The sequence below is a fragment of the Trachurus trachurus genome, assembly GCF_905171665.1.
Source record: "Trachurus trachurus genome assembly, chromosome: 7".
NCBI lineage: Eukaryota > Metazoa > Chordata > Actinopteri > Carangiformes > Carangidae > Trachurus > Trachurus trachurus.
This window is the reverse complement of record NC_139901.1, coordinates 9610025-9637581: the sequence shown is the minus strand read 5'-3', so window position 1 is coordinate 9637581 and position 27557 is coordinate 9610025. Positions and strand designations below refer to the sequence as shown.

At 41.6% G+C, this 27557-nt stretch overlaps 2 protein-coding genes across 2 annotated transcripts; both read left to right on the top strand.

Moving 5' to 3' along the window:
• Positions 1-15081: 15081 nt before the first annotated feature.
• On the top strand, positions 15082-21169 carry LOC310988932 (keratin, type I cytoskeletal 18-like). The gene is made up of 7 exons (XM_083975745.1): positions 15082-15624; positions 18013-18095; positions 18418-18574; positions 19664-19828; positions 19929-20054; positions 20234-20454; positions 20571-21169. The coding sequence occupies exons 1-7, from the start codon at positions 15175-15177 to the stop codon at positions 20686-20688; spliced, it is 1320 nt and encodes a 439-aa protein (XP_083831871.1). The 5' UTR covers positions 15082-15174; the 3' UTR covers positions 20689-21169.
• Positions 21170-24065: 2896 nt separating this feature from the next.
• Positions 24066-27124, top strand: LOC310988959 (keratin, type I cytoskeletal 18-like; the record flags this gene model as incomplete). Its single annotated transcript, XM_083975781.1, has 7 exons — positions 24066-24491; positions 25118-25200; positions 25293-25449; positions 25629-25793; positions 25883-26008; positions 26460-26683; positions 27001-27124. 7 exons carry the CDS (start codon positions 24066-24068, stop codon positions 27122-27124), a joined length of 1305 nt encoding a protein of 434 aa, XP_083831907.1.
• Between the last annotated feature and the right edge of the window lie 433 nt (positions 27125-27557).

The window sequence follows — 27557 nt, the reverse complement described above, 5'->3', positions numbered from 1 at the left end:
AAAAAGAGTGAATCAATGAAATAGGAAAGAGAAAATTAGACGTTTCAAGGCAGAGCGAGAGGAAGGTAACAGTGTCGGCTCTGCATTGGAACAGGGAGGGGTGCGACGCACAGACCTGTTATTTCCTACACAGTCTGTATGCCGTGTTCAGATAACAGTTGGACTCTTTTTTTTATCAGCATGTGGGAATGCACAGTTTATTTTCTCTATAAGGCATTGTTTTGGAAACCAGTCACAACACCTTTAATGTTGCTGGGTCCCCTGCTGCTGATAAGAACTCTGCTTCCAGGAATCACACACACACATACACTCCCACACACACCCACCCACGCCCACGCTTTCAAATTCCCAGAGTGGTAGTTTCTGCTTTCCACTGGATGTCTCTGTCTCCTTCTCCCTAACACACACACACACACACACACACACAAACACACACACAGATTTCATTGCCCAGAACTAACCTACATCAGATAAGCCCACATGGGCACAAGGGCAGAGCCAAACATTACGCAATCAAGGACAACAGGCGGTAAATGCAGTGGAGCGCAAAGGTCTGGAAAGATTACAATTGGGGTGGGTAATCATGTTGCTCACCTGACACTTAACCTGCTGCCTCTACCTGTGCACCAAACACCTGCACTATACTGCCCCCTTCTGCCACAGCTTCTGCCACAACTGTAAAACAGGAACTCTGAAACTGCCTTCGTGAAAAAAAAAAAAAAAACACTCAAACCAGCTCAGTTGTATTTTGAAAAAATAAATCAAAGTGGAAATGACCCCAGTCAAATGTTGCAGATGGAAGTGAAAAATGTTGGTTAGTTATTTCCTTTTTTGGCCATGTGCAGCTGTCTGTTCAGCACAGTGGCAAAAGAAAATGCAGCTATTGTGTGGCCAGGCTGCATGTGTTTGCATGTAATCCGATACTGTTATGTAATGCCTTACTTGGGAGATTCGCCCCAGAGGAGCGAGATCCTGGGGATGTTAAGTCTATCAGCGAGAGAATAGGCTGGATGTTTGCAGCAATGACCAACATTTCCTATTTTGATAGGAAGTTTAAGGTTTATCCATTTGGGTCAATGAGTCAGATGGTACGTCCTGTTTCCATGGAGACTAGTGTGTCCCCACCCGTCATTTTATGGAAGACTGGCTCAGGCATCCATGACTAAGTAGTAACATCCAGCTGTAGCTTGCGCTATCTCAAGCGCCCTGCTTTAGTTACTGAGTAAACCCCTGGTCAATAAGTGAGGGGTTTTGTTTCTGATGAGTGCTGACAAAGCAAATACATGTCATCTAACTGACATCATTCCCGGGAAACCACTATTCAGTTTGTTCATGATTCTTCCCAATGGTTCAAAAGTTGCAAAGTTGTTGAAATTGACCCAATTTGCTAATTTGACCTAGTAACCCTACTGAGTAACACTACTTTCTGTGGACGAGCGTCACCAGTGTTGACCTGTGAGTATGAGGTCAGGCTTTCCCATCTGTGTAACGTGAATGAGCTTCTACCTGCTGAACTGAGTTTGAAAAGTAAACAATGAAATTAATAATCTTTGTTCATTGATCATTTCTCAAAATAAAACAGTCAGGAAATGAAAGTACAGGTCTCAAAGAGAAGAGAATCAGATCAATCATATGTATAAAAACCAGGTGGACAAAGACTCGACCTGATTTCCTCAGGGATATTGTTCCATAACCGTGGGGCCCTTTTTACTCCCTTACAGTCCTCAGCGGGGCCTCTAGAACCGGCAAAAGACCTTTACCCGAGGCTCTAAAGGTATGTAGCTACTGGTGTTTATGAAACTAAAAGATCAAAGATGGTGCATAGCAGGGAGAAAGTCCACAGGGAGCATTAAAAGTCAGCAGCTGAGGTTTGTTCAGTCTAGAGACAATCAACAGATACTGTAAGCAATATAAAAATAATATATAAAAAAAATAACAATACAACAAAAAGAGCAGTATAGTAATGTATGTGTGCTGAAGGCATAGTGGATGAAACAGGTAGAAACAATTGCATATCATCTGCATGACATTGACAAAGATGTCAAGAAACATGGTGGAGACACAGAACCTATTTGGCATAATGTTGTGAGATAACATAATGCTTGTAAAGTCAGGATTTTAGTAGCAGCTGGAAATGGCTTGAAATCAAGATGTAGCCTAAATGGTCTGTGTTTCAGTCAGTTTTGTCCTTTTTTCCATTGTCTTGACTACAGAAATAGAAAAGCATGTAAATGAGAACGGCTTCATTCAAAATTCAGCTGCATTGACATTGTCAAATGGGGAGAGAGGGGAAGAGAAGCAAAAAGATAAAGAGCTGAAGCCGACTCACAGAAAAGAGGATGCAAATTGCCAGCAACACAGCCAGGCCAAATATTGAATACCTTGTTGAACTAAGATGACACATCTGTATGTCTATGTCACTGTATCGTGTATCATGTTTTAAAAGCCATTAGCACTGGCTGCACATGACAGTGGCCAGGTTTTCATCCAAATATAATGCACATCTAAATTCATTTCCCAAATGCAAAAATGCAAGTGAATGTGTATTTCCATCCAATGCAAATATGAGGAGTTTATCAACAAAATAAACTGTTGGCAGTCGGGAGCAATGAAAGGAGGGCAGGTCAAAAGGTGGAAGAATTGTTTTAATGATGGGAATACAACAGGTTATATGTTTTAAATGTTTACCTCTGCCATGTTTAGTCACATGCACATCATATATTTCCATACTCCTTGCCATGTTAAATTTTTATCAATACACCAACGTTTTCATCATTGACCACGCATTATTTCAAGCTTTTTTGAGCTTGTGTAGAACAAAGTACTGTACTCTGCTGTACTGTACTGTATGTTGAATAAAAGTGAATAACTCAGCTGTTATGTAAAAGAATCATCAAGAAGAATCATCATTGGGTCAATACAATCCTCCAATCCAATATACTTGGTTTAAACCCATTACAAATAGGTTGGCCTGGCACACTTGATGCATCATCGAACCAAAAATAAGGAATTCCCCCCTGTCAAAATTAAACCTTGAATCCGATGACTAATCGTGTCTTCCTTCCTCCTCTGATCGCCTGATAGCATTGTGTTGCTGGTCAGAAAGCTGTCCTTGTGCAGACTTTTTATCAGTCCTCTTGTTGTATTTAGGTACAAACAGCACATTCCTGTGGAGGAGAAGAGTGTGCAGAACACACAGGATCACGTCGCCCAGCTCTGCAGCTGGGAGGTCAGGAAGAGATAGAGGGAGAAGGGGAGGTAAAGAGGGAGGGAGGGAGAGAGAAAGACAAAGAAAACACAGTGTCAGAATATGATTAGAGGATTCATAATAATGCATAAAAGCTCTAGCTGGGATGAAGGCAGAGAGCAACAGCCAGGGTGGTTGGAAGATTGATGGTCGTGGGAAGAAAAAGTAAGCAGAGAGAGGATATAACAGCAAAATGTCATGTGTGGTTATAGCTTGGTGGGAGAGAGGCAGAAAAAGTTAAGGAGATGGTCGGAAGCAAATGGAACCAAGGGCGGATAAGAGGCAAGAAATTACAACCGGCAGATGAAAGAGGACACTGAGAGGAGGACAGGGCTGGTACAGGAAAAGATACTATCCTGCAGAATAAAGGAGAATTTTTAAACATGATGCAGCAGCGCTGGGAGTGAAGGAGGGAGGGAGGCCTGAGTCCCGTAATTTCTGCATTCTTCCAATCAGTCTCTGGTCGTCAGCTGCCGCTCCCAGGTCAAAGGTCAAAAGAATAGACAAACTGACATCTCCATCCCACACCCAGAAATTACACATGTCGATGAACACAAATGGATCCACACGTTCTCAGCACAGAAGTAGAGATGTTTGCACATACACACAGACACACACATACTGTTTTGTACTGTTGTTTGGAGGCTTTAGGAGTGCCCCAGTCCATGGAGCAGGTCTCTTAGCAACATCAACCATCAAGTGTCAGTTACACGCTGCCATAGTAGCTGCCAACAAGAGGCCTGATGCCAGCTTCATCAAATATTACCTTAAAAATGTGAAAACCGCTATCCGGTAAAATGCAGCTGCAGTATCAGCCCAGTTTACATTTCCTCATAGAAATGTATAAAATTCAAATTTCAGTTTACATAATTCAACATTACCAAAAAGTAATGCCTCTCAGTCGGTTGACAATAAAAAGTCAGTATTCAGTGATGCTGTCACACTTTATTGTGCCACAGAGGGTTTCCATAGCTCCACAAGAAAGCTCAGGGAGGGGCAACTCCAAAGGTCAGCCAATGGCCCACTGGCTGACTGCCCAACATGCCAACATATGGTCGCCAGACAGACAAATTCCTCTAGAACCAGACATCAGCTCTGACTGAGGGGCATTGAGTGGCTGAAGATTGTCATTTAGCATTTTCATACTCACATGCTGTAGCTAGTGAACATATGCGATATTTATCAACTCCCCAAATTGGCTCTTCCTCTTTCACTCCATCTTTGTTTGTTTCCACTTCCCTCTCTTAAACTCTAACTGTAAAAGCATGAGTGTAAAAGCATCTAGGTGTGAAGGAGCATACGTGCACTTGAGTGTGTATGACTGCTAATTATAGAAGCAACACAGACCATTGTAGTGTGCAAAGAACAGCGCTATGCCTTTCCCGCCATTTGGAATGAATTAGAGCCACACACAGCCGCAGTGGCGTGGCATGGAAAGAAAAGGAAAAAAAAACATGGAAAGACCAACTGAAAAGGAGTGGAAAGCTGTAGGAAGATGTAATTGTTTCCAGAACTGCATATGGACACTGTGGATGTTTGAGGGCGGAGAGGAAGGGGATATAGAGGGTTCCGTCGGTTTGGGGATACCCCATTTACAGAGGGATTTCCCTGAAGTGCCCTCCTCCCTCTCTGTACGTTTAACTTACTGTACAATCTGCGAGGCAGCAGCTGGTAATTACATGGAGGGAATGAGTCAGCGACTGTACCTGAAATACACACAGCTTGCAAAAAGCCGTTAACAGATGGGACAAATATACCCACAGGCTCTCAGAGCCAATGCAAACAAGGGAAAAATGAGGGTATAGACCAACTATTCTTCTGGGTTTTCTGGCTGTTTTCATGATAATGTGTAGGCCTATCTACCCTAATATGATTTCAATCCTTCAACAATGATATTTTTAATTTAGTCTGACATTTAAAAACAATAAATAAATAGGACCTGTAACCATTTGCAAACATCTTACAAATGAAAAGTTTCAGCATTAGACATATGACGATTACTGCAGATAGATATTGCTGTCTTGATGATATTACAGACTTCTGCAACTCTTATCCCACAAATTAGAATTTACTATTATCCAACTACTGTTATCATGTGTGGTCATTTTTTTAAAGAGTTTATGTAACTTTTGTTGAATAGTAGCCAGGGGCAGCTGCAGATGTTATGATTACTTGATTATCTTGGCTGACTAAGGCGCATAGTAGAGTTTAAATTTGGAGGGCCAGGACACTGCAGGCAGACATGACTCACGATAACTGATGCGACAAACCTGATGCTAGCAAAGTACCAACAAGACATAGTAGGCCAACCTGGATGTTAGTGTTTCCCTTGGTAAAAGGCCCATGGGATATTGACATTGGCTTTTGAATTTGTGCATTTCAGCTAAGCAAGAAAAAAAAGATTAAGATACAGGCATCTTTTGTTCAGCAGGAAATTCTTCATGAATACGCCAGTTATATTTTTGAAGTTGAATCAAAAAGCTATTTAAGCTGAGGTAAAAAGCTAATGTTGGGTTATAAAGAAAATAGACCACCTTTGCATTACCTCAACATCACCACCACTATCTTAGATTTTGATTTAGCTCTCACATCTTCTACAAAAGCTTTTACTCTTAGGAAATTAGTCGCCCAATCGTCAAGTTGTCTCATTAGCCACTTGATAGCAAAACTTCTTTAAGAGTCGTTAAGCTGAAAGAAATGGCATGGTTACCAACTTGCCACGTTCTGTCTCACACTCTCATGCCACTCGTCGTGCAGACTCTTAAATGACTCTCTGATTGATGTGCGATGCTTATTTCTGTGTTGATTGGATGGCTGCTGAAGCACACAGCCCAAAGCCTGTGACCACCTAAGCCAATCACAGCAGAGTAGGGCGGAAGTTGACATCCCATAACCCCACAACAGCAGCGTGGTGCGTAGGGTCAACACAGCACCGACATGCGGTCCTGCTCTATGCACATCTAACCTAGAGTTCTCAATGGGCCAGAAAATTTAAATCCAATCTGACCCACCCTTCAGGTGCTGAAGCCTGGATTTGATGCTGCCCAACTCACTAGCATTAATTCTCGGGCTGAACCCAGCCCAAACCTGTTCCAAAAAAATACGAAGCCAGAGGCCCAACCAAAGTCATCCTATATTCGGCCCAAACCCAGCCAATGGCATGCATCCGGTGAGAATTCAGGGGTCCATGCACACTTGGGAGCTAAAAAGAACAGCCAAACAGCCCACCCCACAGACCATCCCTACCCAAGTTGGCAACCCTGAAATTGTGACTGGGGTATTTACTGGTATATTGTAGCCTATGTTGTGTTAGTGGAATGAAACTTGAAAATGTCATGACTCCACAGACTATGTCGGAAAGTCCAAAAAGCCCATTGACCCATTGAGGACAATGGAACCAGAAGTGCTACAATGCTAATCCCTGTGTTTGTGCAGCCACTGTCATTGGTCCAATCTTGTTACTACAGTTGAGAACCTGCTCCACTAGCTCAATAAACAGAATAAAACACCTTCTAGTTTGCTTCCATTTTACCTAAATGTATACTCCTGCTGTGCAAATGGTTGCTTAAGCTACCATGCTGCTATGTCATCCCATAGGCTAGTGGTACATGCTAATGTGCAAAGAACCAAACTGAAGCTGACTATGCGTACAGTATAGTCTGGCTAATGTTTGGTGATGTCAGCTACATCAGCCACCATGAGCTGGCTACTGTATTGGGACCAATTAGAGCCAGAGCAGCAAAGTGTATTTAATTGAGAGAGCGTGCATTCTGTTACTGAATGAATTCAGCTTTTGATATGTTGACATTTACATGCGTTACATAACCACAAGTTGTCCACCATTGAGACGCACCATGTAATTGGCCTCACATTAAAAGCCTGTGCTCTGAACAGGAACACTTGCCTCTCACACTCGCCTCAATCAATGGCCGATTCTTCCAGGAGTCGAACTTGGCCTGTGTTGACATTCTTTGAACGCAGACAGTGGTCATTCGCTCTCTCCCCCGTCTTTTCATTCTTTTTATCCTTGACTGAGACTGAGAATGCTCCGGGGAACTTTTTTCACACTGTGCCTGTCCACTCAAATGAATCCATTGTGTCTGAACACATCCAGGCCATGCAGCTCGTACACAGAGGGGAACAGTGAGGGGAAAAAACACACACACACAAAAAACTGGACCCTGACTACTTCGTTGCATTCTCGCATGCGCTTGTGAAATGTGGTGTGTCGACTCCACTAAGGGATTTGCCAGGAATCCTCCACACAGGCCCGTCGTGCGTGCCCAGTGGGGTTGTAAAATAACGGTCCGAGCAGAGCGCCTTCCCAAAATGAACCCTGCAAATTTGTTTCTTGGTGCCATGGTAACGGGCTAAGAACCCAGTTTTTGGCTTTCTCTCCCTGGTAGCGCTCTGCGTCAGAGGGAGGGATTCTGGGAGCAATTACAGAGCGGGAATGTGGGTTGTGATGGGGAAGAGGAGGAGACACAGCGGCTAAGAATGTCTGAGTGTGTGAAAGAAAGAAAGTCAGAGACTGAAAAAGAAAAGTGATTCAGACACCACACATTCACTATTATGTGTGGAAATAATCTGCATGTGATTCTCTAGCTTCCATGGTTGCCCCTTGAAGAATGTATGATTTATCACAGGGAGTTAAAGTTGACTGATGTGGTAAAAATATTCCACCTTTAATCATTTAAAACCAAATTTGTATGCACAGATTGCTTCAGACAGACAGAATAGAACAGACACAAAACATTTCTCTTTACAGTTGTTTTTAAGCACTTGGATTGTTGTTTTTTTACTTTTCTGTATAGGCTACAATCCAAATGCATTATCTATAGTAGGCTACACCTTATAGCCACTATACATCCAGTGTGTCTATACTCGTGTGTGTGTATACTTTTATCTGCTTACTTTGTGTCTGCTCGTTTTATGATATTATTTTGTAAATGTAGCTATCTCTTGAAGCAATATTGAGTTGCTTTTTGTATGGAATTTTCTCTGTAAATAAATCTTCTTCCTCTTCCTTTTGATAAGTAATAAGCCATAAAGATATGCTGACAGCTGTTTGAAACAGCTTCCAAGTGAATAAACAGTATGCTCTTAAATGATCAGGGTGAACAGCAACACCTACTCCTTTTGGTCTACTCTAGGTCACAATCAATAAACCTACTGCTACTCTACTGCTTGGTTTAGTTGTATTAAGAAATCAGTGCACCAAGAATATGCACAGTATGTTCAAACTGCAGCTGCCAGTTCCTATCAGTGCAAAGTGAATTGGACTGTATTGTTAATTATTTGCTAAGCTGAATTATTGGGAGACTCCAAAACAAAGCCATTGTATTCTTCCAGTCACCCAACCCGTTTAAGTCCTATGTGTCAGATACTTGCCCTGAACTGTTTCTAAAATACTACTCCCCTGGATTCTTGCAAATATGATACAAATACTGACCTCTCCAACCTCTTCTCCAGAACTGACACACCCACTGCAGCATCCTTGGAAGTCCTTATGCAGATACACTATTCCAATGAAAACATAACTCTGCTTTTCTTAACCTGTTCCTCATAAATTCACCCACCCACTCTCCCTTTTCCAGCATCCTGCAGTTTTCCCAGTCTTAATCTGTACAACATGCAGTAACATCTGCATCACCCCACCCAGTATCTGTCATAAGCTTATCAAAGTTGATTTACAAATACACTGAACGACTCACAACTCTCGACTTCGTGACAAAATAGTACTATATGTGTCAATAGATGTAATCAACTGAATATTGTACATGATGAGAGGAACTCACTTTCGAAGCTTGCGCATGTGGAGAGCTCACTGTCCATTTACAAGAAGCATTACCTGTACAGGGCAAAGAATCACAGCACAGTTAGTTTGCTATACACTCTCTGCAAACCAACCAGATCTGTAGACTAGAAAATAAGAAAATAATAGGTGTGAGATAGTAATGTGTGTTGATGTGTTTTTAATTTCTACTGAGCAACAACTGTCTAAATCAATGCCACTGAAAAGCAATATTCAAATGTAACAAGTTATGTTATTTTGATGAAGCAACATGACTTATTACAGTTTTTAACAAAGTAATTGGTAATCTATTACATTTACATACCATATCATCCCACCAATAAAATTGAGGACAAAGGTTGTAATGTATCAGTCGTGACCTCGTGTAGAAGGTCGCTGACAAACTGACTTGACTCAAATTTGACCACAACTATGCATCAAATCACGCATGACTTTCTTATATGATTGTAATCTCTCCTCATGTTACACAAGCGAGGTTGCAGTTTGCCTTTGCACAATAACTGAGCACATTCTTTGAAATAAATCTACATTTATTTCCTGCGCTGAGCACAGGTGAAGACAGGTCACAGGAGAGTTTTATGACTGTATCTCAGCCGCAGAAAACAAAAGAAACTATATTTCCTCTTCAGTTGGCGTGATATACGTGAGGGATATGTTTTCACAGCATTGTTCCTGATAAAAGTTTTTTCAGGCCAGATGCCAAGAGGAGCTAAACTTCATTCTTTGATTTTGTTTGAAGGTTGTGCATTGCATTATAACAGTACAATGTATTTATTCTTCCTCTATTCACCATTTTAAAACTTTAGACTCAGCTGTGAGCAACACAACTTCCATGTCACTTTTTCCAGTGCTCCACCCTGACCTCACTCCACCCAGATCCTTGACCTCTGACCTCACCTTTTGTGACTGTCTGCTCCTCGTCTCCAGTGAACTTAAAGCCTTTCAGCAATGATGACAGTAGCTGCTATTTTAGGATTAAATCCATCACACTCAACTCATGTTTCAAAGTATACATTCATTTCACAAAAAGAAAGGCTCATCAAGTTCTGCTTCGTCTTGGCCTCCTGCTGCTGTATCCGCCTACTGCAGACCTGGGGTCTGATATCCTCGGCTTCCTGGAATCGAGGCATTCCTTTAATCATCTTCCCACTCTGAGAACACTGTTTTGGTTTCACAGGCAAAGACAAAAACACCCTCTCACATTGTGTCTGCTCTTGTCAATTTCATTCACACACACACAGTAGCACTGGCACAGGCATTTCCTGAACACCACATTGTCTTTTATCAGATCAGTGATTAAGCAGCACTGTCTGCACAGAGCCACGGCACCTGGTGGGAATGTTCCACACACCTGTGAATTGTCTGAGCAAAAGTGTTTCCCATCTGTACAACCCTCGACCCCCCCGACCCCGAGTGAGTCATGATGAGCTTCTTCATGCTGTTACAATCTCACTATGGTATTGTGAGCTATATGGACTGAGCAGCAGACTCTCAGAGCTGTCACAGTGCTGTTAGATGTGTGAGGTAGAGTAAATGAGTGGGTGAGGTAGTTGTGACTGAGTGTCCTTGTGTCAGAAATTTTGTGGGAGTTCCACTGAAAGCGTCTACAGGGGTTTGTCCTCCTACTGAATGAGGTGATGAGTGATAAATCGCCAAGGGCTCAGTCAGTGGCTGACCCGAGGTCAGATGCTGGACGATCCCTTGGCCGGCTCTGTGAGAGACTCTTCTCAGAGTTCCCCATCAGCGACTGTCATGGCCGCTCTGATTTAGTGCTATCTGTGGGTGTTCTGACCGCAGGGGTCAGAACGGAGCAGAGACGGTCGGACTGAACAAGAACTCTACAGTCTCACTGAACTCTTTACGGCCGACAGCCCTCTCTATTTTATTTTACCATAATAAAGACCAGTTTCATCTGATGGTCAGATGATGATGAGTCACACTGTTGTGAATTAGTGTGTTACCTCACCAAACAGACATCTGTCCCAACAGCAAAGTGGCGGCTTTTCAGGTGACTCTCATGCTGACTGCATAAATGAAATATATAGACACACACACACACGGCTGGTAAGACTGAGAGTCTGTCCTGGCAGACCATTTGTCAGTCTGCAGGTGTGACTGTCCTGTGACTTCCCAGGCTCATGGTCCAGTCTGGTCAATGACATTATTGCATGAAGTTGATAAGGGTGGCGGAGTGGAGTAAACATAGGCTTAGCTCTGCCCCTCCTATACCCAGCACCAACCACACTAAAGAAACCACCACTCATTTTGTGGTTTTTATCAGAAAACAACAAAGAACTAGAGACACAAACTGCACCAACACCATGCATGAACCTACTGTAAACATTTTGTAAATGAGAGCGTTTAATCTTTTATTCTATTTTATATTCTGTTTATCTACTTTCTTTTTTTTTCAGATTCTATATTTTGAGTTTATAACTTTTTATCTTTATTGAGGAGAGCATTTTCTTTTATCTAGTTTAACAACAATAAAGCGGATTCTGATTATGTTCCCGATTCAGGAAGTTGTATTTCCCTTTATGAAATAATCTAGATGCTTAGTAGAACAGTTTTTGTTGTCTTTGTAACCAGTAAAATGTATTGTTTCAGATTGATTTACCATTAAGAAAGTACACACCTTTCCAAATAGTTTTCAACTGCTTTTCACTCCCATTTTATCTCCACATCTTCCTGAACAGGACTTTTCTTCCTGCAGCAGGTTTTGTCCAGCTGTCGCTGGTAGTTTACTGAAAACCGAGTGTTCTCACAGCCAAGAAAATGTTCAAAGTAAATAAAAGTCAACAGAAAACGAAGAGAAAATGAAAGTAGCTGATAATCCAAACAATTTCTCAAAGCAAGAAAAACAGGACAAAATGATCAAGCATTCAACATTATTTGTACACACAGTAATGAGGATAACTTTATGATATTTACGGGAAGAACCTGCGTCTCCTTCTTGTAGGAACAAAGATTAGCGTTTAGCTGGGAGGGAACTCTTCATGGTGGCTGATGACCATCAGGGTGATGACTGACAAAAATTCTTGACAACAGGCCAGAAGCTTTGAGGTGAACCTGAATGGTGTTCCTGCATGACAAAGCACAGATTACCGTTTCCCATCAAACCTTTCAGTGTGGACGTCTTCAGAAGCCTTTTATGTTTCAAAACCATTGCAGAAATGTGAAGTTTAAAGTAATGGTGAAACAAAACAGGGGTCAGTGGAAGAATTTAGAAGGTCTGTTGAAAGGTGACTGTAGTTAGTCGAAACCATTTGTATCTAACGGTACCATTTTGTACCAGACTGCAACACAAATTCACAGAGGTTAAGATGTCATTAAACACACCGTACATCACCCTTGTCTTGTCTCAACATGTCAAGTTTACCCAACACAACGACCATGATGATCTAAGGGGAACTGAATGGTTTTCTGAGCTACTTATTTATTTATCCAAGTAAATAGGCCTACCTTTACACACAATGGCTTTATGGGTTGAGCACTGATGCTGTGCATAGGTCTAAGTGTTTATATTGATAAGTATAGCAACATACAAAACCCAAACCTATAAAATGTTGAGGAAATTATATCTAACCAGCTTAAACCTAATCAAGCCATGACGGTTATTAGACTGCCCACAGCTACAAATGGTTTCCCACTGTTGGTACAGTAGTTCAGTTTAGAGCTTTATGGTCCCTGATGCTGAACTTTGACTATTAAAAATAGAACTTACATTCGGCATTGGACATTAGGATCTTATTAAGAGCAGTCCCAATCATCATGAAAGTGATCATGGTCATTCAAAATACATTTTTGAAGTGTCAACAGAAGGAGTGATCGCAGTCTTTTCAAAAAGTCATTACAGTAAGTGCAGTCAAGAATTTGTTCGATGTTAACTGCATTTCTTGCACATGGAACAAAAGAAAATAGGTGGACTGTGTCAGGACACTGCTATAGGTTGAAAAGACTATGGTTGTTGAAGCAGGAGGACTGGTTGAAAAATTAATTAATGTCTTTGTTGTATGTCATTGTTTTATGTTTGAACACACTGACACTGGAGCCTGCAGTATAACCTCATCATTTATCTTAAATATCCAGGTGGTCTGAAGCTTGAATCCTATTATTTGCTCTATAGGGCTGTCATCTCTGTACCATGATCTTTGTTTTCTCTGTCAGGCGTGGCAGCCATCAGGACCAGACAAAACACTGCAGTCGTCACCACCACTACTAGAAAAACAACAACCCCACAGCCATTGGAAGACCCTGTGGGAGCAGTGCCAGCTCTGTTTGATTTAGGATTACTCACTTTAAGGATTAAGACTCTGATACTTATCTTGGCGTCAAAAATACATCTTTTTGTATGATTTTTTCCTATATCTCCCTCTTTCTCAAGTTTATACACGAGTCAGTCCTGTGTTCAAGCAGCCTCTTATGAATCCACATTATTACTATGCTTAGCAGGAATCCCCTTTGTTTGCCTGCTCAATGACAGTACAAGAGCTGTTTTGATTTCATCAGGAGCTCTTTATACTTTAATATCCTGCTGCATGTTCCTTCCTGAAAAACAAACACGCGCAAAAAAAACTAAGGGAAGAGGATGAGACTGAACATGAGTGCAGACGAATGCAAAACCATTAAGCATGATGCTGGTAGGGTGGGAAGGAAAACTTTGATTTCACCATCATTCTTGAGTATTACCAAATAACTTTTACCTTGGAAAAGTGTTTTTTTTTTATAGCTTTGACGTCAGAGACAAACACAAGCCACATTACTTAACTTTAAATAACCAGCAATAGAAAATTGAAAAAGAAAGGAAAATGTGGGGTCTTTATCTGTTATGAGCCAATAACACACAGCTTTAAAGGTACAGTGTGAGGAATGTGCTTGTGTTAAAAAGCAGCAGGGGGGCTTCTGGGATATGTTTGCTCCTGTGGAGAAGTCATTGTTCCGACATCGACTAAGGAGACTGCAGAATTGTTCCTTTGTTTGGCTATATCCTTTATGGGAGGGGGACAATCAGGCGCATATCCGGCTATGTAGGATAGATAACATACTGCGCTGTACAACATCTGGAACTGCCTCACACCTCCAAATCTCTTATCTAGATTTTCTTTTTATATTATCACTCTTTAAATCATCTGTTGTATTTCCAGGAAGGCATTTATTTCCGTTTATCCCTGCATTGGTTGACATATTGCACAAATAGACGTAGAAATCAAAAAAGGACAGTTATTTGGTAAAAGTGTGGCTGTAAAGAAGACATTAATCGCGTTGTTGTATGTTGCAATTCATTTTTTTCCCTGTGATTACAAACCAGACATGATGCGACGCCCCTCCAGGTGTGACACTGCGTCATCTCACACACAGTGACTTAAAACAATGATGAAATCCTTCCAGTAAACTTGACTGAACTGACAGCGACCGACACGTCTCATTTGATTTCTCTGAAAGTGATGATCCCTCCATCATGTGTCACTGTGTGTTTCTTCGGGTGGGGGTGGGGTGGAATGGCTGATAACATACTAATTTGGGTGTCACTCTGAGAAATATTAGCTCATCCATTTGGAATAGATCTGTTCCCACCATATCAAAGTTATAATTGTGGATAGTTTTCTTTTATTTTTATTGTTATAAATAATCCCCTTAAAATAAAGCTGACAGTTACTCAACCAAGTTGTGGCTCACTCCCACTTAACTCAACTGCTGCCTGAAAATAATTAAAAACAACTGAAGAAGTTGGTTTGAATAACTTTGGTGGGGATTTTTAAAATGAGGAGTTAAAATGATGTTTAGTGTCATTCATAACAAACAAAAAGTGTGTAAATCTCTCACTTATTGAATCCCACAAAGTGCTCAGAATTGACCAACTTTGGAGGTTGCGGAGGACAAAGGCATGCTGTGAGCAGCCCTGTGGTTTCAGCCTGTGGAAAAGAGGGAGGTGATTCATGATGAAGGGGAGTGGTCTAAGGGGCGGACCTGAGGGCCCACAAGGTTTATATAGTTTAACAGCTTCCCTGTCCTGCAGCCTTGTGTCTGTGAGCTCCCACTTCTGCCGGCCCAGCCTGTGCCTCTCTCTCGTACTCACAGTCTCTATCACTGAGTCTCAAACTCTACAGCAACAATGAAAAGCTCCAAGCAAACTACATACTCCATGCGCTCCTCCACCAGTAGCAGGGCTCCTGCTATATCAATCTCTCGTACCTCTGTTCCTGTCTACAAGGCCCCCTCCATCCATGGCGGGGCCGGCGGCGACCGCATCAGCATCTCTTCCTCCTACCGCAGCGGCCTGGGAAGCGGGATGGGAATGGGAATGGGCTCCATGAAAGCAGGGGGCTTCTCCGGGGGCATGCAGGTGACCACCAGCGGCAACAGTGCCGACATCATGGGCAATGAGAAGTTTGCCATGCAGAACCTGAATGACCGTCTGGCCAACTACCTGGAGACGGTGAGGACCCTGGAGGCGGCCAACCACAAGCTGGAGGTAAAGATCAAGGAGGCCCTGGAGAAGAGCGGACCAGACTTCAGAGACTACAGCAAGTACCAGGCCATCCTGGATGACCTGAGGAGGAAGGTGAGTAGGCAGGGGAAGGGGGGCCTGGGGCTGGCTGGTGAATGTGAATGTGTTGATTTATTAAGGGCAGAGGGGTGGGAGTAAGGTGCGCTGGCAGGAGAACATTAGGGAGCGTTGGAGAATGAATGAACTGAAAGACGAAACCCAGGGCCAAGAGATGATTAATGTTTGAGAGGAAATGATGCAAAGGATCTGTGTTTGAGCAATAAGACTGAAACTCAACACTTCTTGAAGACCTCTTACACTGCACCATGATGTTCCTCTGTCATCTGTAATACACTCTGTACTGCAATCTGAGTTCATATAGACTCCTGACACCAGGGGTTTGTTTAGTCTCTGCTGGTCATTGGCATTGTGCCCACTGATACTCTGTGGGTCGGGGGGTCGGAGGGCTGGACCGGAAACAGTATGGAGGAGGAATGTTGGAGTTTCAGGAGTCAAAGAAACAGGAAAGCACAGAGAAACAAAAACACCAGTCCAGGGACTTTACAGACATTAACGAGTCACTTGGCAGCCCCATACATCACAACTTTAACTACCTTTTTCCTCTGTTCCATGTAATCCAAATAATGTGTTGTTAGCTGGACAATGGCATGGACCTACCTTACAGACTTACAATACAATATGTACAATAGATGCTGATAAGGAAAGACTTCAAAGGACTTTATGATCTGCATTTCATAAATAATTAATCTAATAAGACAATAAATTCAACTCTCACCTTCAACACCTGATACATATAGGCCTACCGTTAATCTGTTACTTAGTGCCAAAAGATTTAAGAAGTGAAATAAAAACCAGACATTACACAACTAGGAAAATTTGTTAATAATTCATTCTGGGTTTTGCCCCATTGAATGCCACAAAGAAAACAGTGTATTCAAAGAAAATTACATTTTTCCTTTCAATTTAGTCAAGTGCAGCTTCCAAATGGAACATTCCAGTTAGGCTCCAGTGCTGTTCCCACTGGAGCAGAGAGTGCATGCCCACATAGAGCATGTCTTTTCCCAATGTTTTCCCTTGTGGGAGAGATAACAGCATCAAGGTCGACAGACCCTGCTTTGACACAAATGGGAGGCAGAGAAAAAGAAGAAGGAGTTTACCATCCATTTCCCAGTTTTATCACTCTCATTGCACATTGCATAAGAGAAAATTAGGTTTTATTTGGCCAAAAAGCCCAGGGCTGCAGTTCATCCAAACAGCCCGAGGTCAACAGGCCTCATTTTTCTTCTGGCCTGCGTGCCCTCCGCCTCATAGCCCCTCTGAAAAAACACACTCACTCTCACGGCACAGCCCAGACTTGTAGAGCACACAAAGTCAACTACCCATGCAAACACAAGGAGACGCATGTGCAATCACCTGACCAAGCGCGTATGCACAAAGCCGTGATCACAACCACCATCACTACCTTCCGCATGCAAATTACCTTCCCCCACCCTGCGCTGCTGACAGGATAGATCCTGTTCCTGAGCAGTGAAAGGACAATTGCTGCCTGGCAGCCACTGATTGGCTCCTGGACTTTGTCACCTGGATATGTCCCTTGTCATCCATTCTAGGCCTTATCAGCCCCACAGTGACTGCTAAAGCAAATACAGCAGCCACCGGTCTTCCGTCACAGGCCATATTTACAGATCCAGACAGTGACACATATTTTCTTACACCAAACCTTTTACTGCTTTTTCCAGTTGAGTAATGTACCACCCTTAAATTACTGGTTGTTATTATTTGATCATATCAAGAAATAGGCAAGAAATAACAATTAATTGCAATGTCAGGAAATAGCTTAGAAATAACGGTCAATTTCATAGTAATGTCATGTTTTTCATGAAGGCAAAAGATTAGCTACACATGGTTTTCATGCTTTGAATTTCTTGGGAAAGGCCAGCATTTTTCTCCACCAAGTCTGTGCAATTGACTGTTATTTCTGGGCTATTTCTACGCAATCAGTCATTATTTCTTGGCTATATTTCTCGACATTATGAAATTGACCATGATTTCTAGGCTATTTCTAGATATTATGACGCAATACCTAAATTTCTTGGCTATTTCTTGACATTTTCAATTAACTTTTTCTTCCTGTGCAATAAATGTACAGTTTTAGGTAGCCTAAGCATAGTTTATCTTAGCTTAGTTTAGCACAAGGGAAACAGCAAGCCTATCTCTCTACAAAGCCAGCTAAATCAGCTAGGAAAGTAAAAATGTTAAAAATTAATAGTTGTTTTACAAATTACAGGTTGTTTCTCTGTAAGCAGATTTTGTTTCTTGTGGACAGAGCACCTTCCTGTCTTCATGCTAGGCTAAGCTAGCTGGATGTTGCTTTGTATTTATGATTCAAATATTAGAAAGTGAATAACATAATCATCATTGTCTTTCATCAACCTGTTCTAGGTGTTTGATGCCACCGTCGACAACGCCCGCCTGGTTCTCAACATCGACAACGCTCGCCTGGCAGCCGATGACTTCAGAGTGAAGTAAGGCCGCTGAGACAGTAAAATACTTTGCCAGACAGCTGCCGACACGCCCTGTCTTACTGCTCAATGGGTTGCAAGTTAAAAACGTTGTGACATGATCACTGGTCCCTTAGTCATCACCTTTGCGTCATAGCCTGCATGCAACATACTGTAGTTGTAAACACAGCTGGCTCCTCAGACATAGATTATTGACCAATTAGAAGCAGGTTTACCCTGAGTTAATAAACAAACATGTTGTAATGAGTAGGTCTAAAAGTCTTTGTGGGTTTGAGCCGCTGTATCAGGCTTTCAAGCCCTTACCTCGCTGATCTGTGCCTTTTAGATTCGAGTCCGAACTGGCCATCCGCCAGTCTGTGGAGGCTGATATTGTCGGTCTGAGGAAACTCATCGACGACACCAACATGGGCCGCATGAATCTGGAGAGCGAGATCGAATCCCTGAAGGAGGAGCTCATCCACCTCAAGAAGAACCATGAAAATGTGAGTGTGACAGCATACAAATTCAAACCTCAAGTGTCAACCCCCTGAATCCTCAAGTTGAATAATCAATAAGCCAATGTTTACACTTGAAAACACATCTTTAGATAATTTTATCAAGATTATGAAGCTAATCTGCTTCATTTGGCTTGTGTTGATGTGGCTTTATAAGATTATACCGACAGCTGCATCACATTAGAAAAGAGATGTGATTCAAATTGTGCTAATTTCTAACTGGTGCACAATGACATCACAATTTTCCACAATGGCCCCACCCATTTCATATTGGAAAAACCAAAGGTTAAAAACAGAAATGCATAAATATCATATGGGAAAGTTTGATCCAGTGTGGGAACTCATCACTTCTTCGCAAGCTTATGGTCAAAATTGATTTATGGACCTTTAACTTGAGCTTTAAAGTCAAAGATTAGTGAAAGGTTGTGTTCATGCTATTTGAGTGTTGAATGATTTTTAGTGCTGCACATGAAGCCCAAACAAAAGACACCTCTGGACATAATTTAAAGCCACATCCACACCCTTTAGAGGATGTGAATTAATATTTACTTATCAGCTCATCTCAATACTTTATCCAAACATCATCATGTGTTTAAGTTAGTGTATACACACCAAGCCACGAGTGCAGCTGACACATCCTGCCAGGCAGCAGTAGGGAGGCGTTCTGGAAAACAAACTTGAGTGGGAAGGGGGAGGTTCGTTCAGAAATCTGAAAAATCTCTATGTGAATATTGTGGGAAACCTCATCATAAAAATGGTTCCCATCCACATTTGGAGACACCAAAGAATTCAAATTACTGTAATTTCAATTCATGAGCCAAAACACAGCCATTTGTTTACTGAAGGAAAATATTTAATGAAGTGTTTGAGGCCCCAGATGTAGGTTTAGATTTACCCCCTGTATATTTACCCTACCATAACATGGGATTATGCTTGGGAGAAGTTGGGAGTCACAGTTGGGTCACAATTTCAATCCTTATAAATGTACAAGAATCTGCTCTATTTCAGATGTGAAAAAAAAGTTAGGATTTATGATCATTTTTTATTAATTTCTCTATGCATTCTTCGTCTATTCAGGAAGTCATGGAGATGCGTAACCAGATCGCCCAGTCAGGAGTCCACGTGGACGTTGACGCTCCCAAGGGACAGGATCTGTCTCAGATCATGGCGGAAATCAGGGCCAAGTACGAGAAGATGGCACTGAAGAACCAGGAAGAGCTGAAAGCATGGCACGAATCTCAGGTGAGTGATTGGTGACAAGACATCAAATCATTAACAAACGTGGGCATTCATCTCAAAAGTGAAAGTCTCGAGTTGACTTTGACCCGTCTTCTATTTGCAGATAACAGAAGTGCAAACCCAGGTCAGCCAGAGCACAGAGGCCCTGCAGGGCGCCCAGACAGAGGTGAACGACCTGCGCAGACAGTTCCAAACCCTGGAGATCGAGCTGGAGTCACAGAGGAGCCTGGTGAGAAGTCCTCTGTCAGCACACACTTCATTTCCCCCCACTCAGCACTCTCATTTCAAGTCTCACTTTTATTTTGTTGACACAAGCTTTACACTTCGGTGACCCGTCACTATGGAGCCTTCCTTGAGGTTAACTTTAAAATTTTAACCCTTTCTTGTCTTCTCCTCTCCCCCTCACAGAAAGGATCTCTGGAGGGCACACTGAGGGACACAGAGATGCGTTACAACATGGAGATAGAGTCTCTCAACAACGTCCTCCTGGGTCTGGAGGCCGAGCTCACACAGCTGCGTAACAACATCCAGCTGCAGACACAGGAGTACGAAGCTCTGCTCAACATGAAGATGAAGCTGGAGGCTGAGATCGCAACATACAGACGGCTGCTGGACGGCGAAGACTTCACGTGCGTAGAGTTTCACTTTCTGCTGCATAACCACAAAAAAGAAATACTTTTTTTTTTTTAAATGTATAATTAGAAACAATGTGATAGTTAAAATGTTGTTGATTTTTCTTCTTCAGGCTCCAGGACGCTCTGGAAGAGCAGAAAACAGTCAAGAAGACCAAGGTGATGACTGTCACACAGACCCTGGTGGACGGAAAGGTGGTTTCCTCCAGCACAGAGACCAAGCAGCTTTAAGCAGCAGAAGCGGTCGCCTGGCGTCTCCCAACAACCACATTCCCAGCATCATGACACTAACAAACAATTGGCCCAAGTTTTATTTCCATTGGGTTCTCCTGAACTCTTAGTCAAACAGCACTAACTCCCGCTGAATTATCGCTGCAATTAGTCCTGGGTTTACAGCTCTTCTACAGGCTGATTTAAAAACTGGATCAGAGGAAAACTCAATCATCTTTTATTTATTTCATCATGACGTTATTTATGTGTTTGTGTATTGACAGGCAGATATTCAGAATTGACAAATTGGAGAACTGTCCACTTTTTTTAAGAGACAAACTCATTCAAGACATTGACAGTTTCAAAGTAAAGAATAAAGAGTCTTAATAAAATACAAAATGTTTTTTTTTATACTTCATCACCTTTGGTTTTCTTTCTGTCCAGTAAAGTCTGCCCTGTTGTGCTGTGATACAAAAAACATTTCAATAAAGTCCATTTGGGAAATTTTTATTGGTGTGAGCATGATGTTTTGTTTGCAAATGAAAATCATATGTCATTTCATAACTTGATGAATAAGAATGATGGAAGAATTAATAATTGAATCAAGCAGATAGTATTTCTAGTAGTTACTAGGGCTGACCCGATTATCATATTTTAGTAATCGAAGCTTCGCGGACATAAAATCGCAAACAAACACTGCATATCTCCAAAATCAGGCAGGTTTCCAGGATGCCAAGTAGCCTACTCATTTTAATGTAACAATTGCCGATGAGAACCGGTGTCAAAAAGGGAAAAGGAGGGGGGGAAAAAAATCGATCACGGACTTTCATGATCGATTACCATGGCAACGATCAAAGCTTCGAAGCTTCAAATTTTTTGGGTCAGCCCTAGTAGTTACCACTCATAATACCAATCAATAAAGCCTTCAAGCCACTGAACTCCATAATCAAACCTGCAGATGAAACATCATCACCTTTAGAAGCATTCCTCTACAAGTACACTACAATTATTAATATAAATGTTAAATGTAGTTCTTAAATATTTCGGTCACTGTTCAAAAATATTTTGCTATCAGCAAGAAAAAACAAGTCCTGCAACAGCACAAACTGTAATGAATTATAAATGATGAATTTTTAATGTTGCATATTTAATTTATATGCTGGTTTAAAAAGAAGCATACTTACTAATAATATGTTTATATTTTTATCAATTCTTAACATTTGCCTACCACATAAAAATACACACATAACCCTATATAACATATTTATACAGATAGGAATGAGCTCGTTCCAGCTCGTCATGGCCAGGTAGTGCAGTATTAGGTTGCCTGGGGACTTTCTGTGTGAACTTTGTATGTTCTCACTGTGACAACTTCCTCCCACATTTCAGACATTCACATGAGCTTAACTGGCAATTGTCCATAGGTGTGAATGTGAGTGTGAGGTTGTTTGTCTCTATGTGTCAGCCCTGGTGACCTGTCCAGGGTGTGCCCCGCCCTCGCCATGTGTCAGCTGGGACTGGCTCCAGCCAAAATGCACCCTGCACAGATAAGCAGCAAAGACAATGGATGGATGGCATGAGCTTGACAAATATGTCAAAATATGAAAAAATTCCAGTATCTTAATAAGATAAAATTAAACAAGATAAGATATGCCTTTACGCAACTCACAGCTGGAAAATGTTCCATATATAGTTCTTACATGTATGTATGTACGTACGTATGTTTTTGTTTGTTTTTTTGTATTTTTTATGTGCATATATTTCATGTGGACATCCAATAGTTATACATATTTTATTTAATGTGGAAATTGAATACATCTCCACACATTAAATTCACATGGTCAAACTATTTACATGTGAGCGCACTCTTCCGGTGGAGGTTGTAACCTGTACATGGTGATTCCACTGTTTACCTTATGACTGTATGAGATGAAGGATAAACTGATTGTTGCCATGATAAGATAACAGAGTTATAAAGTCCTTCCTTATTGAAAACAACCCCACAGTGTTTTGGCAACTACAGTAAAAGGCTTTAACCATTCCTCCTGCATCTCTTGTTAATTTGTGTTTATCATCTCAGGTATCTGAAGCAACATGCTCCCCACCAGCATAATCATTTGTATTTTAGATCTGAACACCCACGGACAAGGTTGTTGTAATTCTATATCATTCTTATTGTCAACATGAAGAGACAAAAAACAGTTTTACACATGATACTTCCTGATTTTCTCAAGCTACCTGTGCCCGTTGGCCCACACCTGTTAGTTCTAAGAGGTAAATAAAAAAAGGTCTCATATCTTCGTTTTATGTTTCTATAATTTCCCCTCCACCAACATCTCCATTTTACAGTTGAATTAAATTAATAATCAGTCACAGGGCATTGTAGTTTGTATTAAACATTACTTCAATATTCATTTCATTAAAAGTCATGTCCAGGTTCTATATTTGTACTGTCAAAGTATCAACACAGAAATCCAAATACGCACAGCCTGTATTCAAAAGCCGCGCCTGAAAATGACCTGTCAGGACTTCTGTTACTTTGTGATGTCACAACAATGCAGCCACCAACCTTAGCTCCACCCACCTGGACATACCATCCAACCTTACAGGATTCAATTCAATTCAATTCAGTTCATTTGATAGGGACAATGAAGGTTAACATAGTGACACCTCCACTCGTTACAAACAAGTCAATATGACTGCATACAGAGATTATAGCTAATGCTAGTTTCCAACTCCTGTCCCTAGTTAGGCTTTTAGTAGAAAAAAGAAGGTAAGAAGAAAGAAATCAAAATTACACAACAACACTATACAATGTACAATACATCTAAAATCATACCAAGTCATGACACAAACATTCTAATGTATTGGGCTAGAGATTTGGTTTCTCTGAATTCTTTACCTATAATCATCAGAGCTCCTGAGAGATCAATATTTCAAATAAAACCCAGGATAATGTAAAAAGTTGAACCTTTATGTGATACCATTTTGAGAATTTATAGCATCAGGATTTAGTACATTTTGTGTACATATACTATATTGACTGATCATGTCAACCAGTGGAATAATGTGACCCACTGACGTAAGTATCCTGAGTTGTTTTAACAATTTGGTTTGATGGAACAGTTACCATGGATACATCATTTTATACACCCATCAATGTGAAATTGTCAGCATTCACTTTTGCCTTGATTGAGTAACAGGGTGGGTTGGGGGGACAAAGTCTAAGTTGGAAGGCTAAAGGTAAAAATGTAATTTAGATAGGAGAGGAGTGGCAGAAGGGAGTATTATATTGCTTTCAGGGTGATATATAAGACACTGGGTCCCTCCTCGGTCCTCCACTCTCAGCCGTACCTGGAAGAACCTCTCCTCTGACTGACCAGCACATTTCATTAGCAATGGAGCCCATGATTAAACGCCACAGCGCCCAAATGATTGGTATCCATTCAGTAAATCCCATGCACAGACCTCTTCAAATGGATCGGTCCTACGCCCACAGCGTCAGCGGAGGAGCAGGTGGCTATGGTACCAAGATCTCAACCGCCACCTACGGCACAAGGGTTGGCAGCGGCTTCGGCGGTGGCTATGACTACCAGTCCTATTCCTCTGGAGCCACCTCTGGAACCTTGGCCATTGCAAATGAGAAGACCACCATGCAACACCTGAACGACCGCCTGGCCAGCTATCTGGAAACGGTCAGGAATCTGGAGAAGGCCAACGGCAAGCTGGAGATCAAGATCAGAGAGGCTATTGAAAAGAAAGGACCACTGGAGGGCAGGGACTACGGCAAGTACAACGCCATCATTGCAGAGCTGAGGGGCAAGGTGAGTCAACAAATCTGTCAGTCTTTGGGGTACCTAGAGTTGTCTTATTTAGTCTACTTCCTAAATGAAAAACCAAAGGTAAATTGGACATGATGCAAAATTGCTAAAAAGAAATGTACAACGAAAACTACCACATGGGTCTACTTCATTTTTCTAGTTTACTGAAAGATACAGTGTCTGCAAACAGGAAATGGCCATATAGGATGAAGGTCAATAACGTTTCGTGTTTGGTCACAAAATATATTTTTCTAACGCTGTCAATATTAAAATGTCTGAATTATTGACCAACCTCTGAATCTTCTATTTTCTTCGCTCTTGAAATGTCACATAATGTTGAGTCAAAATCCATTTCAGGTCCAATCTCTTAAACTTTGTAAAAACAAATTTACTGCGCTCAGGCAGGCTCTGACTAACTCATTACAAAACAGTTATAATCTGTAACCTGATTCTTATCTCCATGTCCGTGTCAAGCTCTGACAAAAAGACAACTTTCTTTATCCTGTTATGATTTACAGTGTTATCTTGGCTGTTCTTTCGTCAGCCCAATTCATCAAAGGGATAATTACACTTCACTGTCCACTGTCCAAAATACAGTAGATTACACAGTCCCTGACTCTTTCTTTCAGATCTTTGACATGACCAAGGGAAATGCACATCTTGCGATCGCTGTAGACAACGCACGCCTGGCTTCAGACGACTTCAGAGTCAAGTGAGTAGCGTTCGACGTTGTATGCAAATTAAAACGAACTCAAACAAGGATTCATTAGTTCATCAGATGTAACGCTATCTCTGTTCCATTAGGATGGAGTATGAACTGGTCATGCGTCAAACGGTGGAAGCTGATGTTGCCAGACTGAGGAAGCTTCTGGATGACACCAACATGTCTCGCTTGCACCTAGAGAGCGAAATTGAGTCCCTGAAGGAAGAGCTGATCACCCTGAAGAAGCATCATGAGATTGTGAGTGAATTGAGGCAGGAGCTACATGCATGGCTGAATGAATGAATGACTGACAAACTGGATTTGAACTGAACAAGTAGATTCTCTGCAGTCGACTTGTTCCTTAACCCTTACACAGGAAAATGCCATTGACCTTGCTCTGGAAATCACTCCCTCCCTGACCATTTCCTTCTTAACAGGATGTTGCTGAACTGCACGACCAGATTACCCAAGTTGGCGTCAATGTGGACATTGATGCTCCCAAGGGACAGGACCTGGCCAGGATAATGGAGGAGATGAGGGCCAAGTACGAGAAGATAGCGCTGAAGAATCAGGAGGAGCTCAAAGCATGGCATGATACACAGGTAATTCGCCTGGGCATATTCGCTCAGTACATTCAATCCACCTGCTTGATTTTCTAAGCACCTCCTTACCCGTTTCATCCTGTGTCCAGATCACAGAGGTGCAGGTGCAAGTGTCTCAGAGCACAGAAGCCCTGAAGGAGGCCACAACTGTGATGAGTGAAACTAGGAGGAGGTATCAGGGACTGGACATCGAACTACAGTCTGCACTCAGTCTGGTAAGAATCGTTTTGTGTCACTTTAGATACAACTTTTTATTTGAGCCCAGTATACCCATTTGTTCAGGTCTACTGTTTTGCATAGTGTGGAAGCTGGTTATGCAGCTTTTGCACCACAGAATATACAGTAGGCTACGTTCAAATTTTCTGTTACTAAAGTAGCAGAACATTTGTTGATGATATTTTGTCTGTTATGATAAAAAGCTACCAACAGGGGCGCTTCAGCTTTGCTAGAAGATGCCCAGAGGCTGTCTTCTCATTGGCTGACTGATTTCTGAGTAAGCAAATAAAAACAGAGAAACAAAATCCTGCGAGGTTGGATGGTGGCTCCAGGTGGGCTTGGCCCATTGCTCATTTCAAGGCTCTTTTTTCTGGATCCAGACTGTGTGTATCTTTCCATGGACTGCACATGTTGATTCTTTGACAATATTGTCAAATTTGTGTTTCACAGAAAGCGTCCCTAGAAGCCACACTCCGTGACCTCGAGATGCGCTACAACATGGAGGTGGAGAAGTACAACGCCGTCATCCTGAGGCTGCAGGAGGAGCTGACAAGGATCCGCGACGACATCCAGCATAACTCAAGAGAGTACGAGATCCTGCTTAACATCAAGGTGAAACTGGAGGCTGAGATCGCCGAGTACAGGAGGCTGCTGGACGGTGAACCACCTTTAATGTGAGTATGAGGAGCGAAAATGGGAGAAATGGTGAAAACTGCTTGTAAACCTCAAATGGCTGAACAATCAATTCTCTGCATTGTCTCAGCTAAACGGCATCATAGCTTCGTCCGCAGAGCAGGTTTTGCAAATTTGATTCAAATTAGCTTCATGTAAATATGAAGTGACATTGATCACAGAAAGGACAAGTATTTTGTCTGCATCAATACACAATAGTTTTCCCCACACTTATATCAGCTGCTTAATTTTAAAAGCAGTTACTCCAGTGTATATAGCAATGAATTTTTAACGACTCATCTTTTGCTCTTTTTTCCAGGCTGGAAGATGCCATTGAGACAAAGAAGGTGCAGACCAAAGTGGTGACAGTCACTCAGACCCTGGTGGACGGCAAAGTGGTGTCAGAGAGCAAGGACGTACAATCCAGTGAACAAATTCATTAGAAACTGAAAAAAAGCTCTATTTAACAAAAATAAAAAATGAACAACAAAAAGTGAACCCTTGTGGCTGTGACTGTTTATTATCTTTGTCTTATGGAGAAAAACATAACCACAATTAATTTATTCAAAGCCTTTTCACTGATGTATTTCCTGTTTCTCGTGAAGAAATAATTAGACATTTTAGGAAATATGTTGGTTAGCTTTATTGTTGAGGGTTAGTTGAGAAGAGTGATACCACTCTTGTGATAGTGCATGAAATAAACATCTTTTATCTTATCTAGGCTTAACATAAAGACTGGACATCGATTACTGTAATAGAGCCTGTCTGTCATTGTTGAAGATCCAAGGTGACAAATATACATCTTATTGTTCATATTTATGCATAAGTTATTTGGTTGTTGTACATAAGGTCATTTGCTGAACTAAATTTTAGCCT